The sequence below is a fragment of the Leiobunum rupestre genome, chromosome 3 (genome assembly GCF_980474605.1).
Source record: "Leiobunum rupestre chromosome 3, qqLeiRupe1.1.hap1, whole genome shotgun sequence".
Lineage (NCBI taxonomy): Eukaryota > Metazoa > Arthropoda > Arachnida > Opiliones > Sclerosomatidae > Leiobunum > Leiobunum rupestre.
Window position 1 is genome coordinate 64,460,336 of NC_143386.1, and position 16,726 is coordinate 64,477,061.

General features: G+C 35.3%; 5 protein-coding genes across 5 annotated transcripts; 2 read left to right on the forward strand and 3 right to left on the reverse strand.

Moving 5' to 3' along the window:
• Positions 1 to 60: 60 nt before the first annotated feature.
• On the reverse strand, positions 61 to 4,491 carry mtDNA-helicase (mitochondrial DNA helicase). The gene is made up of 13 exons (XM_090168986.1): positions 3,985 to 4,491; positions 3,654 to 3,914; positions 3,503 to 3,599; positions 2,800 to 2,947; positions 2,582 to 2,739; positions 2,358 to 2,514; positions 2,001 to 2,294; positions 1,801 to 1,935; positions 1,661 to 1,734; positions 1,476 to 1,590; positions 1,228 to 1,419; positions 1,041 to 1,169; positions 61 to 333 (listed from the first exon to the last, which is right to left on the reverse strand). Exons 1-13 carry the CDS (start codon positions 4,124 to 4,126, stop codon positions 178 to 180), a joined length of 2,058 nt encoding a protein of 685 aa, XP_090025112.1. The 5' UTR covers positions 4,127 to 4,491; the 3' UTR covers positions 61 to 177.
• Positions 4,492 to 4,626: 135 nt separating this feature from the next.
• Glys (glycogen [starch] synthase) lies at positions 4,627 to 8,246 on the forward strand. Its single transcript, XM_090168985.1, has 13 exons — positions 4,627 to 4,873; positions 5,095 to 5,276; positions 5,352 to 5,543; positions 5,602 to 5,796; positions 5,859 to 6,121; positions 6,191 to 6,478; positions 6,545 to 6,623; positions 6,689 to 6,802; positions 6,866 to 6,992; positions 7,049 to 7,206; positions 7,765 to 7,866; positions 7,931 to 7,996; positions 8,052 to 8,246. Exons 1-13 carry the CDS (start codon positions 4,744 to 4,746, stop codon positions 8,220 to 8,222), a joined length of 2,067 nt encoding a protein of 688 aa, XP_090025111.1. The 5' UTR covers positions 4,627 to 4,743; the 3' UTR covers positions 8,223 to 8,246.
• Positions 8,247 to 8,751: 505 nt separating this feature from the next.
• On the reverse strand, positions 8,752 to 10,472 carry LOC149954209 (hsp70-binding protein 1). Its single transcript, XM_090168988.1, has 6 exons — positions 10,393 to 10,472; positions 10,143 to 10,303; positions 9,881 to 10,079; positions 9,591 to 9,812; positions 9,379 to 9,534; positions 8,752 to 9,322 (listed from the first exon to the last, which is right to left on the reverse strand). The coding sequence occupies exons 2-6, from the start codon at positions 10,287 to 10,289 to the stop codon at positions 9,036 to 9,038; spliced, it is 1,011 nt and encodes a 336-aa protein (XP_090025114.1). The 5' UTR covers positions 10,290 to 10,303; positions 10,393 to 10,472; the 3' UTR covers positions 8,752 to 9,035.
• Positions 10,473 to 10,477: 5 nt separating this feature from the next.
• Positions 10,478 to 15,124, reverse strand: LOC149954210 (uncharacterized). Its single transcript, XM_090168984.1, has 2 exons — positions 14,616 to 15,124; positions 10,478 to 14,546 (listed from the first exon to the last, which is right to left on the reverse strand). The coding sequence occupies exons 1-2, from the start codon at positions 14,991 to 14,993 to the stop codon at positions 12,723 to 12,725; spliced, it is 2,202 nt and encodes a 733-aa protein (XP_090025110.1). The 5' UTR covers positions 14,994 to 15,124; the 3' UTR covers positions 10,478 to 12,722.
• LOC149954211 (uncharacterized) lies at positions 10,722 to 12,642 on the forward strand. The gene is made up of 3 exons (XM_090168987.1): positions 10,722 to 10,734; positions 10,806 to 10,885; positions 10,948 to 12,642. Exon 3 carries the CDS (start codon positions 11,271 to 11,273, stop codon positions 12,618 to 12,620), a length of 1,350 nt encoding a protein of 449 aa, XP_090025113.1. The 5' UTR covers positions 10,722 to 10,734; positions 10,806 to 10,885; positions 10,948 to 11,270; the 3' UTR covers positions 12,621 to 12,642.
• Positions 15,125 to 16,726: the final 1,602 nt, after the last annotated feature.

Genomic DNA, 16,726 nt, shown 5'->3' on the forward strand with positions numbered 1-16,726 from the left:
AATATATGTTTAAAGTTTCCACATCTTTGAAAATTTATATAGTTTCAAACTATAGGAAATATTGATGTTTTATTTAGTTCTAGACATTCCGTTATTTCCATAAAAAGTTCCATGCAAAAACAATCGACTAGCAAAAATAAATTTTTTCATTATCTAATGAACCATGATTTTTAAGTATTATTTTTCATCTAAGTTGGCACTTGCGGTGGAAGTAGATTCCGTTTTAGGTTCCCCAACTTTACGTAGTTTCTTTTTAGCCATGAAGCTTAAAGTTTCTTTATCGAACTCTAGTGGTATAATTCCTATATCTCCATCAAATCTATTCTTTGTGACCTATAATGAAAACATCAGGTGAATATAAACTAGTGATCGTACGGGGTAACATTTGGGTCGTAGAGAGTAAAAACCCCAAAAAACCGGGTTGGGGTTTTTTGGAATTTTTAAGTGTTTTCTAACTACAAAACTGATTCAAAAGGGGCACATTTATTTAAAACGAAAAATGAAATCAAAAACAGGTGAGCCTGGCAAGTGTGACGCTACCTTTGAACCAGAGAAGTGGCTAAGATAACAGATGTTTTTATAAAATCCACATCAAAGAACTGCCTAGGAGGTGATAATACTCTAGGAAGGGACATGTAACAGTCTGTAGTCTTTGGTTTTTATTGATTTTTCGGGAAACATGTTTGACCACTTGTTGACGTACATTCATGCGAGTTGCACCGATGGTTTTAGAACTGGAACATCCTGAACTGAACTCCCATCAAAGACTGATGGGGCAATTTTTGTTGGGGAGTAAAACCACATTGCCGGATTTTATGAAAACACCTATAGGCTGGCTCCTTCCCTGTTTTGGTTGTAGCTAAGCGCTCGCTCGGGCGTTTTTTCATTTTTTTGGATTTGGAAAACCTAATTAAAGAATAAACCAAGACCAGAAACCCGGGGATCCCCAACTTACCGGGTCGTGGTCGAGGTCCTGTATGATCACTAATATAAACCCTATAGAGGTTTACACCTTTAAAAGTTAAAACTAATGTCATCACCTGCAAAAACTTTCTTCCCCGAAGCATACTCAATCTTTTATCTTGTAAAATGATGATATTGTCAGCTTCTTGACTGGCCTTAGCACCTCCAAAAATTGAGCTATTATTTAAATCTTCCATTTCCCGCTCCTAAACAATACACCAATTTGTTCAATTCGGAAACTATGGACAATCTTGTTAGTCTTACTTTACGAGGATGTATCACAAGGGACACGTGACAGTTATTTTGCGTTGCAAACTTCCTAAAAGAAGAAATGAGCAAATCTTGCCGATAAAATCGGTCCAGTTTTGAACTGGACGCATCAACTCCTAACATAAACTGAACATTGTCCACAATGACATGTTGAATGTCATGAACATAAACAGCATGAGACATTGCCTGTAAGGATTGATAATTAGTTTTGGCACCAGGTAAATTAAAGAGTACTTGATTACATCCAAGACATGAGGAATGGATTGTTGCCCGTGAAATGTCATTAAGTACAAAGGAAGTTGTTCAAATTTATCAGCCCATACATCAAATTGGTCCAAATGCCTATCTAATGGAAGCCTTTAAAATGTAAAAAAAAATATATATAAAAAGTATAGAAACTTTCAGCAATTCAAGCAGTTTCATTTACAAAGAAAATTGTGTCAACATCATCTTAGCCAAACGAACATTTTTAATTTCAAAGCTACCCCATAATGTGCTCATCTGAAAATAAATTAGAAACATGAATGTTTCTTCCAAAAACATTAAACGGAGAACCCGCTTACCTACCCCTTGCATGCACAAATCCAAAGAATATTCACTCATGAAAGTAGTTTTCCCCGATCCGGTTGGACCAGTAAAAACAGTTAGTTCCCCTCTACGATGGCCTTTCAAGAGCCTATTTAAGCCAGGATACCTTTTCCACTGTAAAGATATGAAAGTAGTGTGATTTCCCAACCTAGAATGGATGTCACAATAATAATAGACACCTTCATTCCAGCTACTTGTTCCGTGTGACTAAGCTCATCTAATACATCTTGACGGAGTGTTTGAAAAGTAGTGATAGATTTATGACTAACTGGCTGAGCGCCTTTTAAAATTACCACAAGATTCAGTCTACTTTGCAAGCCAGCCAAAGCTGCAGGCTGGTCCTCTCTTGGCCTTATAAAAAAGCACCTTTTCTCAGAGAGTTTCCTGGCAAATACTTTGGCCATTTCCCAATCATTAATACTGTTGCCTAACCATAGTGTCACACGTTGGAACTTTTCAAAAAGAGGTAGAATCTGATAATGCGGAAGTAAAGGATTTGAAAAATTGACACAACTAAACAAATAGTATTGTCATACTTCCGGGGAGAGATTTTTAAGCCCTTGAGGTAAAGCAATAGCTGGAGTGTTTGTTTCTTGAAAAACTGCTAGGGCATCAGCAGGTGAGGCTGTTAGCACAACCTCTTTAACGGATTTAGCTAAAGACAAATAGCCAAATAAACCAAAAGGAGATTGCCTGAAAAAAATCAAGATAGATTTATTAATAATAGAAAATTTGTTACTAAAGATATATATTAGCATACTTAGGGAACATAATCTCGTTAACATCATCATTTTCATCCAAACTATGAATTTTAATACTAGCTAATTGTTTATCCGGATCGTAAAATGGGAATAGTATACACGTTTCATCACTAGAAATCTTTATTTGAAACTTTTTTAAAGTTTCACGAACCAAACCCTGCGAAAGATTTAGGTATTAGATCAATTTTATGGATAGTGCAAATGAATAAAATCATACCTTTAATTTAAATTTTGATAAAATTAACAAAAGCTGCTCATGATCATAAGTACTAAGAAAAATGCCATTATCAAACTGTTCTGTCAACTTCTTTTTGTCGTCTTCATTAAAGAAGATACCATTTTCGGTATCAGGAAACTTCAGTTTTCTTGAAAAACAGTTATTTAATGTTAACAACTAAACTTGTTCAGTTATGTCATAAGCAAACAATATAGGTCTATAGATATATCTCATTGGGAAATATCTTGCTGAGAGCTATACATGGATTGACATCATCACAGGAAGAAGATTAAAACATACGAAGCTCATTAAAGAGTGTACACGAAGAATACTAAGTGCCATACTTAAAAGGGTACTTGGTTAATCGCGAAAAAGTAGGAGGAGACCAACATTTATGTGAAACTAAGCTTTTTTAGGGAAACAAGCACGGTACTTAGGCCTTCTGGGCGACTACAAAACTTAAGACTAATGACAAAAACAATTTTAGCTTTTGAAATTGTTTGGGTCGTTAGTGTTACGTTTTGTATTCGCCCTGAAGGCCTATAGGTCAAATTACTGTGCTCGTTTCCTCTAAATGTTGGTCTCCTCTTACTTTTTCCGGATTAACAAAGTTCTCATTCCTAGTCCAACAGTGGTTTCGGTCTTTTATATACTTTAATGGAACAATATTATAGACATAATGTTAATGATCTTAAGATCTCACTCTTTATTTTCTGAACTTTGCATCTCTCGAACATTAATGTAATCAACGAATACCCTCCAATTTCCTAACTGCTTACAAGAGTAACAAATGAACATCCCTGTATAAGAAATTTCATTATACCAGTTATATGGGGAATATTTAAAAGTATTACCAGTGGTCATGTTGATAAAAAATGAACCGAGTTCCGGTGGTTTAGGTGGTGCATCATGGGTGCAGGAACAGGAAGGACAATGTAATCTGAAGCAAGTGTATCCTTCTTCATACATTAGATTGCTAGCTTGTAAGAATTTCTTTATTTGTGTGGCAGATACACGAATAGAAAATTCATCAGGATGAAGATCAGTGGCAAATGGCTTTATTGGAACTTTGATGAGTTGGGTGTAATTTGATACGATTTTTAGGTGAGAATGTACTGAAAATAATAATTATTTTTTGAATATCAGACATTGTATCTATCAAGGAATAATTGACATATTATGTACCATTTGGTCTGTATGTAGTGTTTTTCATTGTGACATAAAACTGATTCAAACGACAGTATGTGCTTAGGGATTTACAGGGGCATTGTGGTTTTATAGTCATGATTCTTTGGTAAAACAGGGGAATAAATACTTTTATCCTCATTTAATCACATTAAAATTTGTTAATTTTTAAAATAATGGATTTCGTTACTTTAAATAATAAAAAGCATGATTTTAACTGGCTTCTTTGGAAAACGACCGGTATACGAGATACCATGATGCAACCATGCCATACAACACTTTCACAAAGGGCACCTAAACACGTGTTGGTGGAGTTTGGCGGGAGATTCCGTATCAATCATTTTAAATTTGACCCAATAATTTATATTTATGTTATCTAATGTAATTTATCTTTTATGAATATGAAAATAAGGTAGAAAAAAAAACTAAACTTCTGAATTTTTTCTTATAATTTTTACAAAATAATGTGTGGTTCAAAGGTCATGACCTTCAGCTGACGACGAAGTGGCGAGCCCCTTTTTCATTCAAGGGCAATGCCAGGGGGTTTCCAAGGGGCAGTTGAAAGCACTTTTAAAAAAAAAAGTAAAGATTTTGATTTTCTTATCATTCGCCAGGAAAAGCAAACTCTTTTCACCATTGGCAAAACGCCTACAATGATGGTGTATTTCGCATCCCTTTAATTTAGACACGTGACTTATTATTTGTCGCACGATTCCCGGCGGGGCAGCTGGCTGTTTCAGAACACTTTTAAACGTCGGCATGGCTTCGCGTATGGCAAGGAGGTTCTATCGTTTGGAAGGAGTTGATGATAATTATTTTGACAAAGGTGCCGCTGCAGAGGCAGAAAATCGTTTCGTATTTGAAATATCGTGGGAAGTCGTAAATAAAGGTGAGTTTCAAAATGTTTTATAATATATTTAGGTGTTTACAGTAAGGAATGTCTCCCTCCCTGCATGTAGTGGTATATGGGCCAAGGTTGTACTTGCCGATTAAGCTTGAATGAAGGTCTTCCACATTACTTTCATGGGGAGATACTTCAAGGATACTTCGATAGATCTGTAATCTATCGCTTAGGGGGACAAAATTTTTGATAAAACTATTGTTTTTTAGTTGGAGGTATATATACCGTTATTCGATCGAAAGCCGCTGTCAGCACCGAAGAATTAGGTGACCAGTATTTTATGGTTGGACCTGTCAATGAGGCACTGGTTCGAACTGAAGTGGAAATATTAGAACCTCCAGAAACAGAACTTAAAAATGCTATTCACACATTAAAATCAGCGGGAATTCGCGTAAGCCCTGTTGCGAAAATGTCTCTTTCCCCAAAATCTATGGTGTTTTCTAATATCAATATAATTTGTAAATAGGTTGTCTATGGAAGATGGCTTATAGAAGGGTATCCCAGGGTTTTATTATTCGATATTGGTTCTGGAGCCTGGAAGTTAGATGAATGGAAAAGAGACCTGTGGAATGTAGCAAATATTGGAGTCCCGTGGCACGATCGCGAGTCAAACGATTCTATAATCTTTGGCTACCTTGTAGCTTGGTTTCTAGAAGAGGTTATATAGAATTTCTCCCTCAAACACAAATAGATTTTAATTTTAATTTTCGCTATAGTTCCATAAAGAAGTAAAAAAAGAAAGAGGAATACCCTTAATGGTGGCCCATTTTCACGAATGGCTTGCTGGAGTTGGACTTATATTACTCAGAACAAGGCATTTAGATATTGCCACTGTTTTTACAACTCACGCAACTTTATTGGGGAGATATCTCTGCGCTGCTAATTTAGATTTTTACAATAATTTGGACAAGGTATTAAGAAGTTACTAAGCTAAAAAATTATGTTTTTAATGTAATTGAACCTTTGTTTTCAGTTTAACTTAGATAAAGAAGCTGGAGATAGAGGAATTTATCATCGTTACTGCATGGAAAGAGCAGCTACTCATATGTCCCATATTTTTACAACTGTCTCAGAGATCACATCTGTTGAATCGGAATTTTTACTCAAGAGGAAACCTGATATTATCACACCTAATGGCTTAAATGTCAAGAAATTCAGTGCTCTTCATGAGTTTCAAAATTTACACGCAATTTCCAAGGAGAAAATTCACGAATTCATCAGAGGACATTTTTATGGGTATATTTTAAAGTTACTTTTAAATCTGAATGTTTCAACACATCTATTCATTTGGTATTTTTATTTTAGTCATTATGATTTTGACTTAGATCGTACGCTGTATATCTTTATCGCTGGACGATACGAATTCTCAAATAAAGGAGCTGATCTCTTCATCGAATCCTTAGCCAGACTTAATCATTACTTAAAGTCAGCTGGCAGTGACATGACAGTTGTGGCTTTTATCATTTTTCCAGCAAAGACAAATAATTTCAATGTAGATTCCTTACGTGGGCAAGCTATTACTAAGCAACTTCGGGATGCTGTGCAGGATGTCCAGTCAAAAATAGGCAAAAGAATGTTTGAAATTTGTCTTAGGTATATATAGTTTTCTCTTCTCTTTAAGATGCCAAACTTCCTCTAATTTATAAATATCTCTAAAAGTGGCAAAATTCCAAATCCGGATCAACTATTACTAAGTGAGGATCTTGTTAGACTGAAAAGATGTATTTACGCATCGCAGGTAATTTAAGAACACCCTAAATTCTTACTTAATTTTTAGTGATAATTTTAATTTTCTATTCCTAGAATACAATCATGCCTCCAATTTGTACCCACAACATGATTGATGATGCCTCAGATCCAGTTTTGAGCCACATTAGGCGTTGTAAATTGTTTAATGAATCGTCTGATAGAGTTAAAGTACATAAAAATCTTTCTATATGGCTGTTTAATCATCGTATTCTAATAAGTTTTATTTTAAAGGTAATATTCCATCCTGAATTTTTATCATCTACTAACCCACTTTTTAGTATGGATTATGAAGAATTTGTTCGTGGTTGTCACATGGGAATTTTCCCATCTTATTATGAACCTTGGGGCTACACTCCTGGTAAATTTACTATTGTTTTATTTAAAATCAAATGCTTAATAATTTTCTTCACTTAGCCGAATGTACCGTTATGGGAATTCCTAGTTTAACAACCAATCTGTCTGGATTTGGTTGTTTCATTGCCGAGCACGTTGTCGATCCTATGTCGTATGGAATTTACATTGTTGATAGGAGGTTCAAGGGACCTGAAGAATCGGTGCAACAGTTGGCTCAGGTAATTTACCTTAATGAGCATAGCTCTCACTCTATCAACTTGATTGTAAAAATAAATAAAGACCTCTTCACGCGAGCCAACTTTTCAAATCAAAATGCTCAGTCAGCAAAAATGGATCCATGATCCATTTTTTTCTCGCGCACTTTTTTGGTGGATCGACTCATCGAACTTTTATTCACACGAACCAACTAGTTGAGTCAACTTAAGTGGACTCATCTAGTTGGATCAAAAAGTTGGCTCGTGTGAAAATGCCTTAACTCCCATGATTGAAACTGATAATTGAGGAACGTGTACAAGTCATAGTTGTCATAAATAGTGTATAAAATATCACATGTTCAGATTTTCTTAAAAAGATTGCAAATATATTACTCTGAATTATAAATTCAAAAGCAAAGCCTTTGAAATTGTTATTCATCTTTTAGAGTTGTTTACTTAACCTCTCTATATTTGGTAATTTAAGATTAATTTTTCTTGAAATATCTCTTTAAATTTTTGTGATGTCCTATGATAAATCTAAAGTGTACAATGAATATCTATTAAGTGCTGTTGTTTTTGCAGTATATGTTTGACTTCACTTGTTTATCAAGACGTCAGAGAATTATCCAAAGAAATCGAACTGAAAGGTTAAGTGACCTTCTTGACTGGAAGAATTTAGGAGTTGTGAGTTATCCACCCGAATTATGAAACTGAAAGAGGCATTCTGATCAATTTTTTTCTTATGCAGTATTATAGAAAGTCAAGGCACATGGCCTTGCAATTAACTCATCCTGAGATTTTAGAAGAAGCAATGGTAAGAATACAGTGAGGAAAAATTGATTACGTTTCTCTAAAACAAATATTTTTAGGGTGAGAAACTTCAACTTCGATACCCACGACCTGTTTCTGAACCGCCTTCGCCTACAAGTTCAAGAGCATCAACCCCTGCTCCGTCAGAGCATGGTAGTGACAGTGAAGAAGATTCACACAATTCAGAAGATGAGAAACAAGAAATTCTTTCCGCTTCAGGAAGTAGATAGCGAGTTAAATTTTCTCATCATTTTTAACAAATCAAAGTTCAGCTTAGGGCTTTGAATTTGGTTTTTTCAAAAAATCTTTAGGATATATATTTTCAAATTTATACTTAACCCCTTGCCATTATTAATATTTTTCATGTGTTAAATTTTTCCCTTTGTTATTTCAATGTTTGGTGCAATACTAAGGTCACAAATAAGCATGTCCTTAATACTAGAATCATGTTGATTTAACAAAATAAGTCCCGATCTTCGACTTAATCAAACCTAACACCTGTCTAGTAAATATCAACATCGATAGAACCTATGACATTCTACACGTTCATGTAGGCCTTGTAAGTTGTCTGTTGAAATATGAAGGAAGCATTTCAATTTTTTGGTATGAGCTTTTTTTCTCATCATTATGCTTTAAGGAGGCACAAAATATTAAGTTGGAAACTTACAATACTTGTGTATTAATCATATCCAGAGATTGACGAGCTTGACGCTTGGTCAATCAGTTAAGTTGTCACAAAATTTGTACAAATATTACAGTAGTGCCAAAAATGACAAAAAAAATTCAAGTTCAAACTAATATAATGCGAGCAATATATAGAATAGGTTATTTTTTTATATCTTTTAATTGTTAAAGTTCCTGTTTATTTCTGATTTGTTATTTCTCTGGATAGTTATTTTCCTGTTAAAATCTGGTCGTTGCGATAAATAATTGTGCCATTCAATTTCTATAGCAAATAAAATCTTTTTATCTGTTAAAAATAAGTTTTATATTAATATATTAATTAATATTGTAATGAAACAAGTTGGTATTATCACAAATGTTTATCTTTCCAAGTCTGGAGTTAAGGTATCGGAGAAACAAATGTCCAACAATTGTTTACAATAATCAACTTCATCTTGAAAAGCTTCTTCTGGACCATTTAATATTGTGATTCTTTGACGCAAAAGGCTTTCCAGGCCCAGATCATTACGTTTGCATTCCATTCTAGAAGGAGGATGGTCTTTAACCAAACACAGCAATGTACTTAATAAGTATTCATGACTGTCATCATGCTCAGAGTGAAGAAGGCCAATAATTAATTCTCCAAATCCCATTTGGAAAAGCAAATCTGCAAAATATCTTTTAATCAGACAACAAATGGCAATTTCCCAAGTAATTAAGTACCTTTAAACCTAGTTTGTTGATTACATAAAGAATTCAATAGAAATGAAACTTTTAGGCGTAGATTTTTGACGTCACATTGCATGGCACGTAAAAGAACTGAAAACCCATCTATATTCTCAAAGTTCTCTTGTGCTTTTGAATTTTGACGAATCAGACCTTGTAAAATCATATTGTTAATGTAAATAGCAATTTTTTATTACTTAATAACTCACAAGATAAAGCGTAAAGAGCTTTAATCCTAACTTTTTCCAACTGATGAGAATCAACTAGCTCAAGGAGGTGCTTAAGTAAATTAAGATGTAAAGCAGCGTTTTGGCAATAAGGATTATTCTGAACTAATTCAGCTATCAAATTAGCTGTTCTGCATTGTATTCCCTCACGATTTATTAGTAATAGCTGTGGCAACAATTTGAAACCACCCATTTTTTCAAAATCTGAAAGGATATGACTACGTTGAGGTACTAAAATTTTAAATAAGCTAAACATTTATATTTCTTAATACCATTAGCATTATCTAATGATCCCGTATGATCAGTCAGCTCATCTAGTTTGTTTTCAATTGATTTTAAAACTTCTTCATTAGAGTTATTAGCTTGATGCAATTCTAAGTTCTCTTGTAATGATTGAATACACTTTTTAATCTCTTCTGTTATAGCATTCGTTGACAAGTTTGATAATACATTATTTAGCCATTCCCTTCTCTAAAATATACTATATTAGCATAGTAATTAGTATAATTAAGGTACACGACTTATGATATAAACCTCAGGGTCCATAGAATTGGGAATATGAGACAATGAAGGCGTTAAATCTGGATTTGCCGCTGTATTAGCGACAGCCAGTCTAAGAACTTCTTGTAAGCTTCCATGTGGTTGATTTGGTTCAGGGTTATCATGAGGATTATCACCCATTTCCTTAAAATTGCCTAGGAAGAATATTTGAATTATTTTACTTATATTATATTAAGTTATGTAAACGAACTCCAACATCAACAAACATATTAAACACTTATACCAAAAATGTTATTTCAAAAAAGAAACACTCTGAGGACTTTCTCGGAAACGGAGTATTCTAAATTTCTATTGGATTGCTCTATAGAGTAAAGGCAGAGGGGAAATATGAAACGTCATAGGGGAACTAAAATAACGGGGGGGGATAAAAATAGCGATCGTATCGCCATCTATGAAAGAGCTGGATAACTATTATCTATTTTTCTCTCGTTTGTCAGCCATATTGGGCGCGTTTTCGTGATAGGAATTTTGGATCATCAATTTAGGTTTGATCTTTTTAATGGGTAAAAAACGTAAGCGTTGTTGTATTGAGGGTTGTTCAGGGGAAAGATTGTCATCGGAGGAGGTCAGTTTTTACCGGATTCCAAACGTTATACAAAACCAGGGGGATAAAACAAAACAATTATCATCTGATAGGCAGCGCCTATGGGTCAATAAACTAAGGCTTAATGGGTACGATGAAAAACTTCGCATTTGTTCAAGGCATTTCGCTTCAGGTATTCTAATTTTTTAACTCAAAAGAGCTTAAAACACAAAACTATACACTATTTTGTTTAAGGAAAACCATCAACGCTCTACGATGCAACACATCCTGACTGGCTTCCAAGTCGTTACCTAAAAACAGATCAATCTAGTGTTATTCAAGACGGAACTAGTGGAATTGAAGACAATGATCACAAGCTAGAGCGCTATGAAAGAAGACTTAAAAGAGCTAAGCTGCACTACTTTGATACCCCCAGAACTACGAAGTGTAGAAATAGTTTAAATCCAAATCTGCCAGGTGCTACATCTACGCCAAAAATTAATACCCTGCTTACTGCTGCAGAATTCAACACTGTGTCGCTTGATGATAATTCCTCCATTATTAATGAAAATAATTTGATGTCTTTTGGTGAAAACGTTTCTTTACTAGAAATGGATCATACATTTGAAGAACATATATATCCAACATATGCAAATTTATCTACACAGACTACCCAACCATGCTTAACAGACGAATACATCCAAACAGAACCCAACTTTGTGGAACATTCAACTCAAACAGAAACCACCTTCAATGAGCACTCAACTCAAACAGAAACCACCTTCGATGAGCACGCAACGCAAACGGATAGCTGTTTCACAGATGGATTTTCCCAAACATTTTTAAGAGTCTGTCCTCAGTTTGAACTAGAAGCAGCCCAGTTTGAATTAAAAGAATTGAAATCTTCAATTGAAAACCTAACTTTACAGTTAGACCAAGTAAAGGAAATGCTAAGCCTTTGTAGAAATCAATTATCAATAGCAACGTTGGAAATTGAATCTAAAGCTGAGGATATTGAAAAATATCGATTCAGTACATCATTTTTTGCTGGGGATAATGAAAAAGTTCTTTTCTTCACGGGGCTTGAACGCTTGGAGCTTTTAGATATTTTAGTTGAAGAAATTTCACCGTTCTTATTCAAGAACTCCAAGCTAACACCATTCCAACAATTTATACTGACAGTTATGAAACTACGATTGGCTTCATCAAATAGGGAATTAGCGTACAGGTTTTTTATCTCCGAAAGAACTGTTAGCAGAATTTTCTACAATTGTTTAAATGCATTGTACAATCGCCTTTTCCGATTCATTAAGTGGCCTGAAAGAGACGAACTACAGGCAACAATGCCAATGTGTTTTAGAGAGCAATTTGGATCAAAATGTGCAGTGATCATAGATTGTTTTGAGGTGTTCACAGACAAACCATCCAGTGTTATAACACGAGCAAATACGTGGTCCAGCTATAAACACAATAACACTGTAAAATTTCTAATTGGTATTACACCTCAAGGATCCATAAGTTATATTTCAAAAGGTTGGGGTGGTCGTGTTTCGGATAAACATTTAACAGAACATTGTGGGTTTTTAGAAAAACTAATTCCTGGAGATTTAGTTCTCGCTGATAGGGGGTTTGATATTGACGATTCAGTCGGATTTTATTGTGCATCCATAAAATACCCAGCATTTACCCGTGGAAAAAAACAACTATCCCCTAATGATGTAGAAACTACACGTAAATTAGCTAATGTCAGAATTCATGTTGAAAGAGTTATCGGGCAACTACGACAAAAGTATAAAATACTTCATACTAAAGTTCCCGTGGAATTGCTACATCGGGCCCCGGATGAAAATATTGCTACAATTGACAAAATTGCTACCGTGTGCTGTGCGTTAACAAATCTTACCCCATCAGTAGTTTCTATTGAATAAATTAATCAATTTTTATAACTGAGACCTTAAATTTATTTTTTCATTTTTCAAAATAATGTAATTTCTGAATTTATATAGGAACAATGACCAGTAAATGGAAAATCACATTTGGAGCCTCCTTTTCTTTGATCTGTTCTCCCTATTAACTTTTGAACATTCAGCACAAAACCATTTTCCTTTCGGAATCCGTTTTATTTTCAGGCATTCAATATGGAACCATTCAATAGCACAATTTTGGTTATCACAGCATATCATATCACCAGACTCGGGTAGTTTGCAATAGCACCAGACTTCACATTGACTAGAGTTATTTGGTTCTGAAGGGGACTGAACAAGTTCTTTAGTTGCCGATCCTATATTCTGAGAAGCACTGGGTGTGGATGGCGTAATCTGATTTTTTGTGGATGGTGAAGTGAAATTTATAGGAACTTTGGATTGGGTATTCAAATCTTTCGATGGGGATGAATAGTTGGGGATCCTAGATGTCGATGGTGAAGAGAAATTGATACGAACTTTGGATTGGGTATTCAAATCTTTTGATGGGGATGACATTCTGTTTGAATTATTCCTCTTATTTGGAGATAAAATATTGAGCTCAGTGGATGACTTAACCGCTTTCTTTCCACTTTTTTTCTTTCTGGGGTTTTCTTTAATGGACGTATCCTTCCTAAAAAAATGTCCTACTAGTTCTGGCAAAATAGCATTATAAAAAAACTCTTTTGATTTACTAAGTGCAATTGCCCAGAAATCCTCATCCGGATATATTCTTTCAATATGGAAGTCCACCTTGGTCCACACACAAAAGTCCGCATACACTCTTTGAGTTACAAATAGCTGCGTCTGAACTTGATAATAATAGGCATGATTTTGCTTCAGTTTCAATTCACTCTCGCTCATTTGAAGATAGAATTTGTTATCTCCGTCCTTCAGAGCGTTATCTTTCATGGTAAAAGGGCATTTCAGCTCTATAACCCCTTTACCACAACAGTCGCAACTAACAAATCCATCCGGTGAGGCTCCGAGATGGGGATGATTGACATTCAAGCAAAGTCCAGAACTTTCAATTTTAAAATTTTTGTGAGTCTTCAGCATTGCATTGCGGTAAACTTTTCGTGCTGTTTCTTCATTATGAGTACCCCATTTGGTTGCCTCATTTTCAAACTTTCTTTCACTTGGATAACAAATTGTAGCGATTAATGAAGCTGAAGGCATTGCTGGATTACTGTGGCAGGCTGCTTTAAAGTTTGACGCTGTTATACGACCAGCGCGGAAACAATGCCATAGTTTGCTATTTGATTGATTTTTTGTTTCAGCTTCTACTTTTTCGGCTTGCTGGCATGTAAAACCTACTTTAATTCCTTCACAATGTTTAAGTAGTTCGTGGAATGGTAAATCAACACATTTGTCATCGTACAGCTCAGTTAGCACCATTGGGAATGAATCGTTAATATATTTTGGTCTATATTTTTCTTGATATTTTCTATCAATGCTAAAATACGAATTTTTGCAGCCAAGACTAAAAATTTTATCAGCAAGGTGGTAGTGTTCTTCAGTCGTGATTCTTGGAGTAAATTTCTGAACCAATACACTGTCTTTGCATTTAGTTTTAGCGTTTTCTTCTACTTCTAATACTGAATCCAATTCCTTTCTTCGGGATTTTATTGAAGAAATATCCATTTCACTTATTGGGGCATAGCTTGCTCCTTTGGTTATAGGAACCAACCAATAAGCCTTGACACCTGTAACGGTTGTCCTTTCTCGAAATCGAACGACATAATCAATGTAGAATAACAGCCCTGCAATATGTGAGCAGGACTCGTCAAGTCCTGCCATACAAGTGCAATGTCCAGATTCAATTGTGCCATCTTGCTCTGTTATAATCCAAGGTTTTAAGGGAGTTTCCCTTAATCTTTGGGAGTGCATTACCTTAAGAATACGAACAGAATAAATATATATGTTACGCTACATATAAATGATACTGGTGAAGATACTCACAGTGGCTTTAACAAGAATATAAATGGAACCATCAACGTTCTTCACCATCACGTCTCTTATAAATCCACAAACAAAAAGGTTATACGCATTTAAACTTTTATAGTTCTTTAATTTCTTCTTCGTGAAAGGTGAAATTCCCTCAATTAAATACAGATAAATATCTGCAAAGTTTATTGGGGGCAAATAACTAAAACTTTCAATCTCTTCAGGCTTAATTAAATGACAATCTTTCGGTTTGACTATATATGGATCAGTATCATTAATGAATGATATTTTTTCTCTGTACCTACTTTTGACATTAAGCTCTAAACTATCGTAATATTCAGAAGAATTAAAATTAGAATTTAAATCAACATTAAAACAATCCATATTCGCCATGTTTGCAATCGCGCCCAAAATGGCCGACTCAAGCAACCTGGAAAATATTTTCCCAAAGACTAAATATTACCCGTCCAACTAGCTGTAGAGTCGTTGCTTTTAGCAGACGAACTTTCGTTTCCCCCCCCCCAACTGCCTGTACTCTATAGAGATAGAAAGAAGTAGAGGCTGGTCAGCGTTGCCAGGTCCCAAATCTGAAATTATAGTATCGAAGCCCAAAAATTATCGAATTTTCTAGAAAATTATAGTACACAAGTACGGCCAGCTTTGATTACTCGCTATACGATGGTAGCACTTTATCATAGTTGGCCGTTACTAACATATTTCGTTTTCGTTAGGCTACAACACGCTTGATTAGTCAAGTCAGCCATATTTTCGAGAACAAACCAAACACTCCGAGTATAATATTTCAATTCTTAGCCTACTTAAGAAACTGGAAACGCCGTTCTTATGTAAACAAAAAGGAACTTTCTAATATTTCTTAAATTATCGCACAAATATCGGAAATATAGTAAAACTATAATACAATTATCGCAAAAAGCGTACTATATAGTACGTGATTGAAATTGTAGTACGGAAAAATTCGAAAGGTATAATTATCGAAATATACTATATATAGTACGGTTGGCAACGCTGAGGCTGGTGAAGGCTACCTGGTTTTTGTTTGGGAAATTTCTTCCCCCCCCCCCTCACCGTGGTATACATTATAGGGTAAAAAAGCGTGGCGCTAGCTATCGGTTCCTGGAGAAACTTAAAAAGGCGGAAAATACAAATTGCTACTTTTGAAAACCAAACTTTTTAGGCTTAAAGTTAGTTAGGTTTTAACAAAGATAATATAACTAAGTACCCTAGATTCGAAATCAATCTCCTTGCAGTAAACGCAGGGGCGGATCCATAGGGGGGGCGATGGGGGCGATCGCCCCCCCTTAGAATACTTGAAAAAACATAACAATTTTTGAAGTTATCGAAATATATTTATAGATACTAGAGTATACTAGACTTTCTAGTTGTAGAAAGTACTTCGTTTAAGCAAACGAAAATGAGAGCTCCACGTTACATTTTCACGCTCCATATAGGCTTCGAGCTTAGAAACGATAGCGCCATCTACTTTAATACCTGCCAACTAAATTTGTGAAGAAATAGCAGACGACTTTTGAATGCCCATGATCACCCCTCCTTACTTGATGGCCTGGATCCGCTCCTGAGTAAACGCAGGCTCTTATTGAGTTCCCGGCGGAAGTCGGAATAAACTGCCTCCATGGAGCTGGCAGGGCTACCGACATCTATTTAAAACGTAAAGTTTTAGTGAAAATTGCGCCGTGGTTTTTGACTCACGGTTTTCAAGATACCAGATATTTTTGCGTTATATTGTTTTAAAACAATAATGAATCATGCCTGTAGCTCTAAAAAGGTTTCTAAACGAAAGAAAACTAAAGGTGAGTAATATAATCTTGGGTTATCTATTGAAATTCCTTATTTCTCACCCTGGTATGGAGCCCGATTTTTCCGACTTCCGGCGCGAAAGCAGAGAGTGTAAAGTCGCTTCGCTACAGCAAAGATAATTTAAACTCGTACCCTAGATTCGAAATCACTCTCTCGCGCGTTGCCGATAGCGTTTACCCACTTCCCGCCGGAACTCAGAAAAAATTCGCTCCATGGTTTGCGCCTTACCGCAACCACAGCCAACTTCGATCACACGCTATATAGCGCGGCAAAACGTGATCGAAGTCGGC

What these genes read in the sequence shown, in the direction of transcription:
- mtDNA-helicase (XM_090168986.1), bottom strand. Translation starts at nt 4,126, where the DNA reads ATGAGGATAAAAGTATTTATTCCCCTGTTTTACCAAAGAATCATGACT. An exon ending in AACGAGATTATGTTCCCTAA is followed by an intron (nt 2,515 to 2,581) that starts GTATGCTAATAT and finishes GATTTTTTTCAG; the next exon opens with GCAATCTCCTTTTGGTTTAT. An exon ending in TTAAAAATCTCTCCCCGGAA is followed by an intron (nt 2,295 to 2,357) that starts GTATGACAATAC and finishes CCGCATTATCAG; the next exon opens with ATTCTACCTCTTTTTGAAAA.
- Glys (XM_090168985.1), top strand. Translation starts at nt 4,744, where the DNA reads ATGGCTTCGCGTATGGCAAGGAGGTTCTATCGTTTGGAAGGAGTTGAT. An exon ending in TAGCTTGGTTTCTAGAAGAG is followed by an intron (nt 5,544 to 5,601) that starts GTTATATAGAAT and finishes TTTTCGCTATAG; the next exon opens with TTCCATAAAGAAGTAAAAAA. An exon ending in TTTACAATAATTTGGACAAG is followed by an intron (nt 5,797 to 5,858) that starts GTATTAAGAAGT and finishes CTTTGTTTTCAG; the next exon opens with TTTAACTTAGATAAAGAAGC.
- LOC149954209 (XM_090168988.1), bottom strand. Translation starts at nt 10,289, where the DNA reads ATGGGTGATAATCCTCATGATAACCCTGAACCAAATCAACCACATGGA. An exon ending in ATCATTAGATAATGCTAATG is followed by an intron (nt 9,813 to 9,880) that starts GTATTAAGAAAT and finishes ATATCCTTTCAG; the next exon opens with ATTTTGAAAAAATGGGTGGT. An exon ending in TCAACAAACTAGGTTTAAAG is followed by an intron (nt 9,323 to 9,378) that starts GTACTTAATTAC and finishes GATATTTTGCAG; the next exon opens with ATTTGCTTTTCCAAATGGGA.
- LOC149954211 (XM_090168987.1), top strand. Translation starts at nt 11,271, where the DNA reads ATGTCTTTTGGTGAAAACGTTTCTTTACTAGAAATGGATCATACATTT.
- LOC149954210 (XM_090168984.1), bottom strand. Translation starts at nt 14,993, where the DNA reads ATGGCGAATATGGATTGTTTTAATGTTGATTTAAATTCTAATTTTAAT. An exon ending in ATATTCTTGTTAAAGCCACT is followed by an intron (nt 14,547 to 14,615) that starts GTGAGTATCTTC and finishes CGTATTCTTAAG; the next exon opens with GTAATGCACTCCCAAAGATT.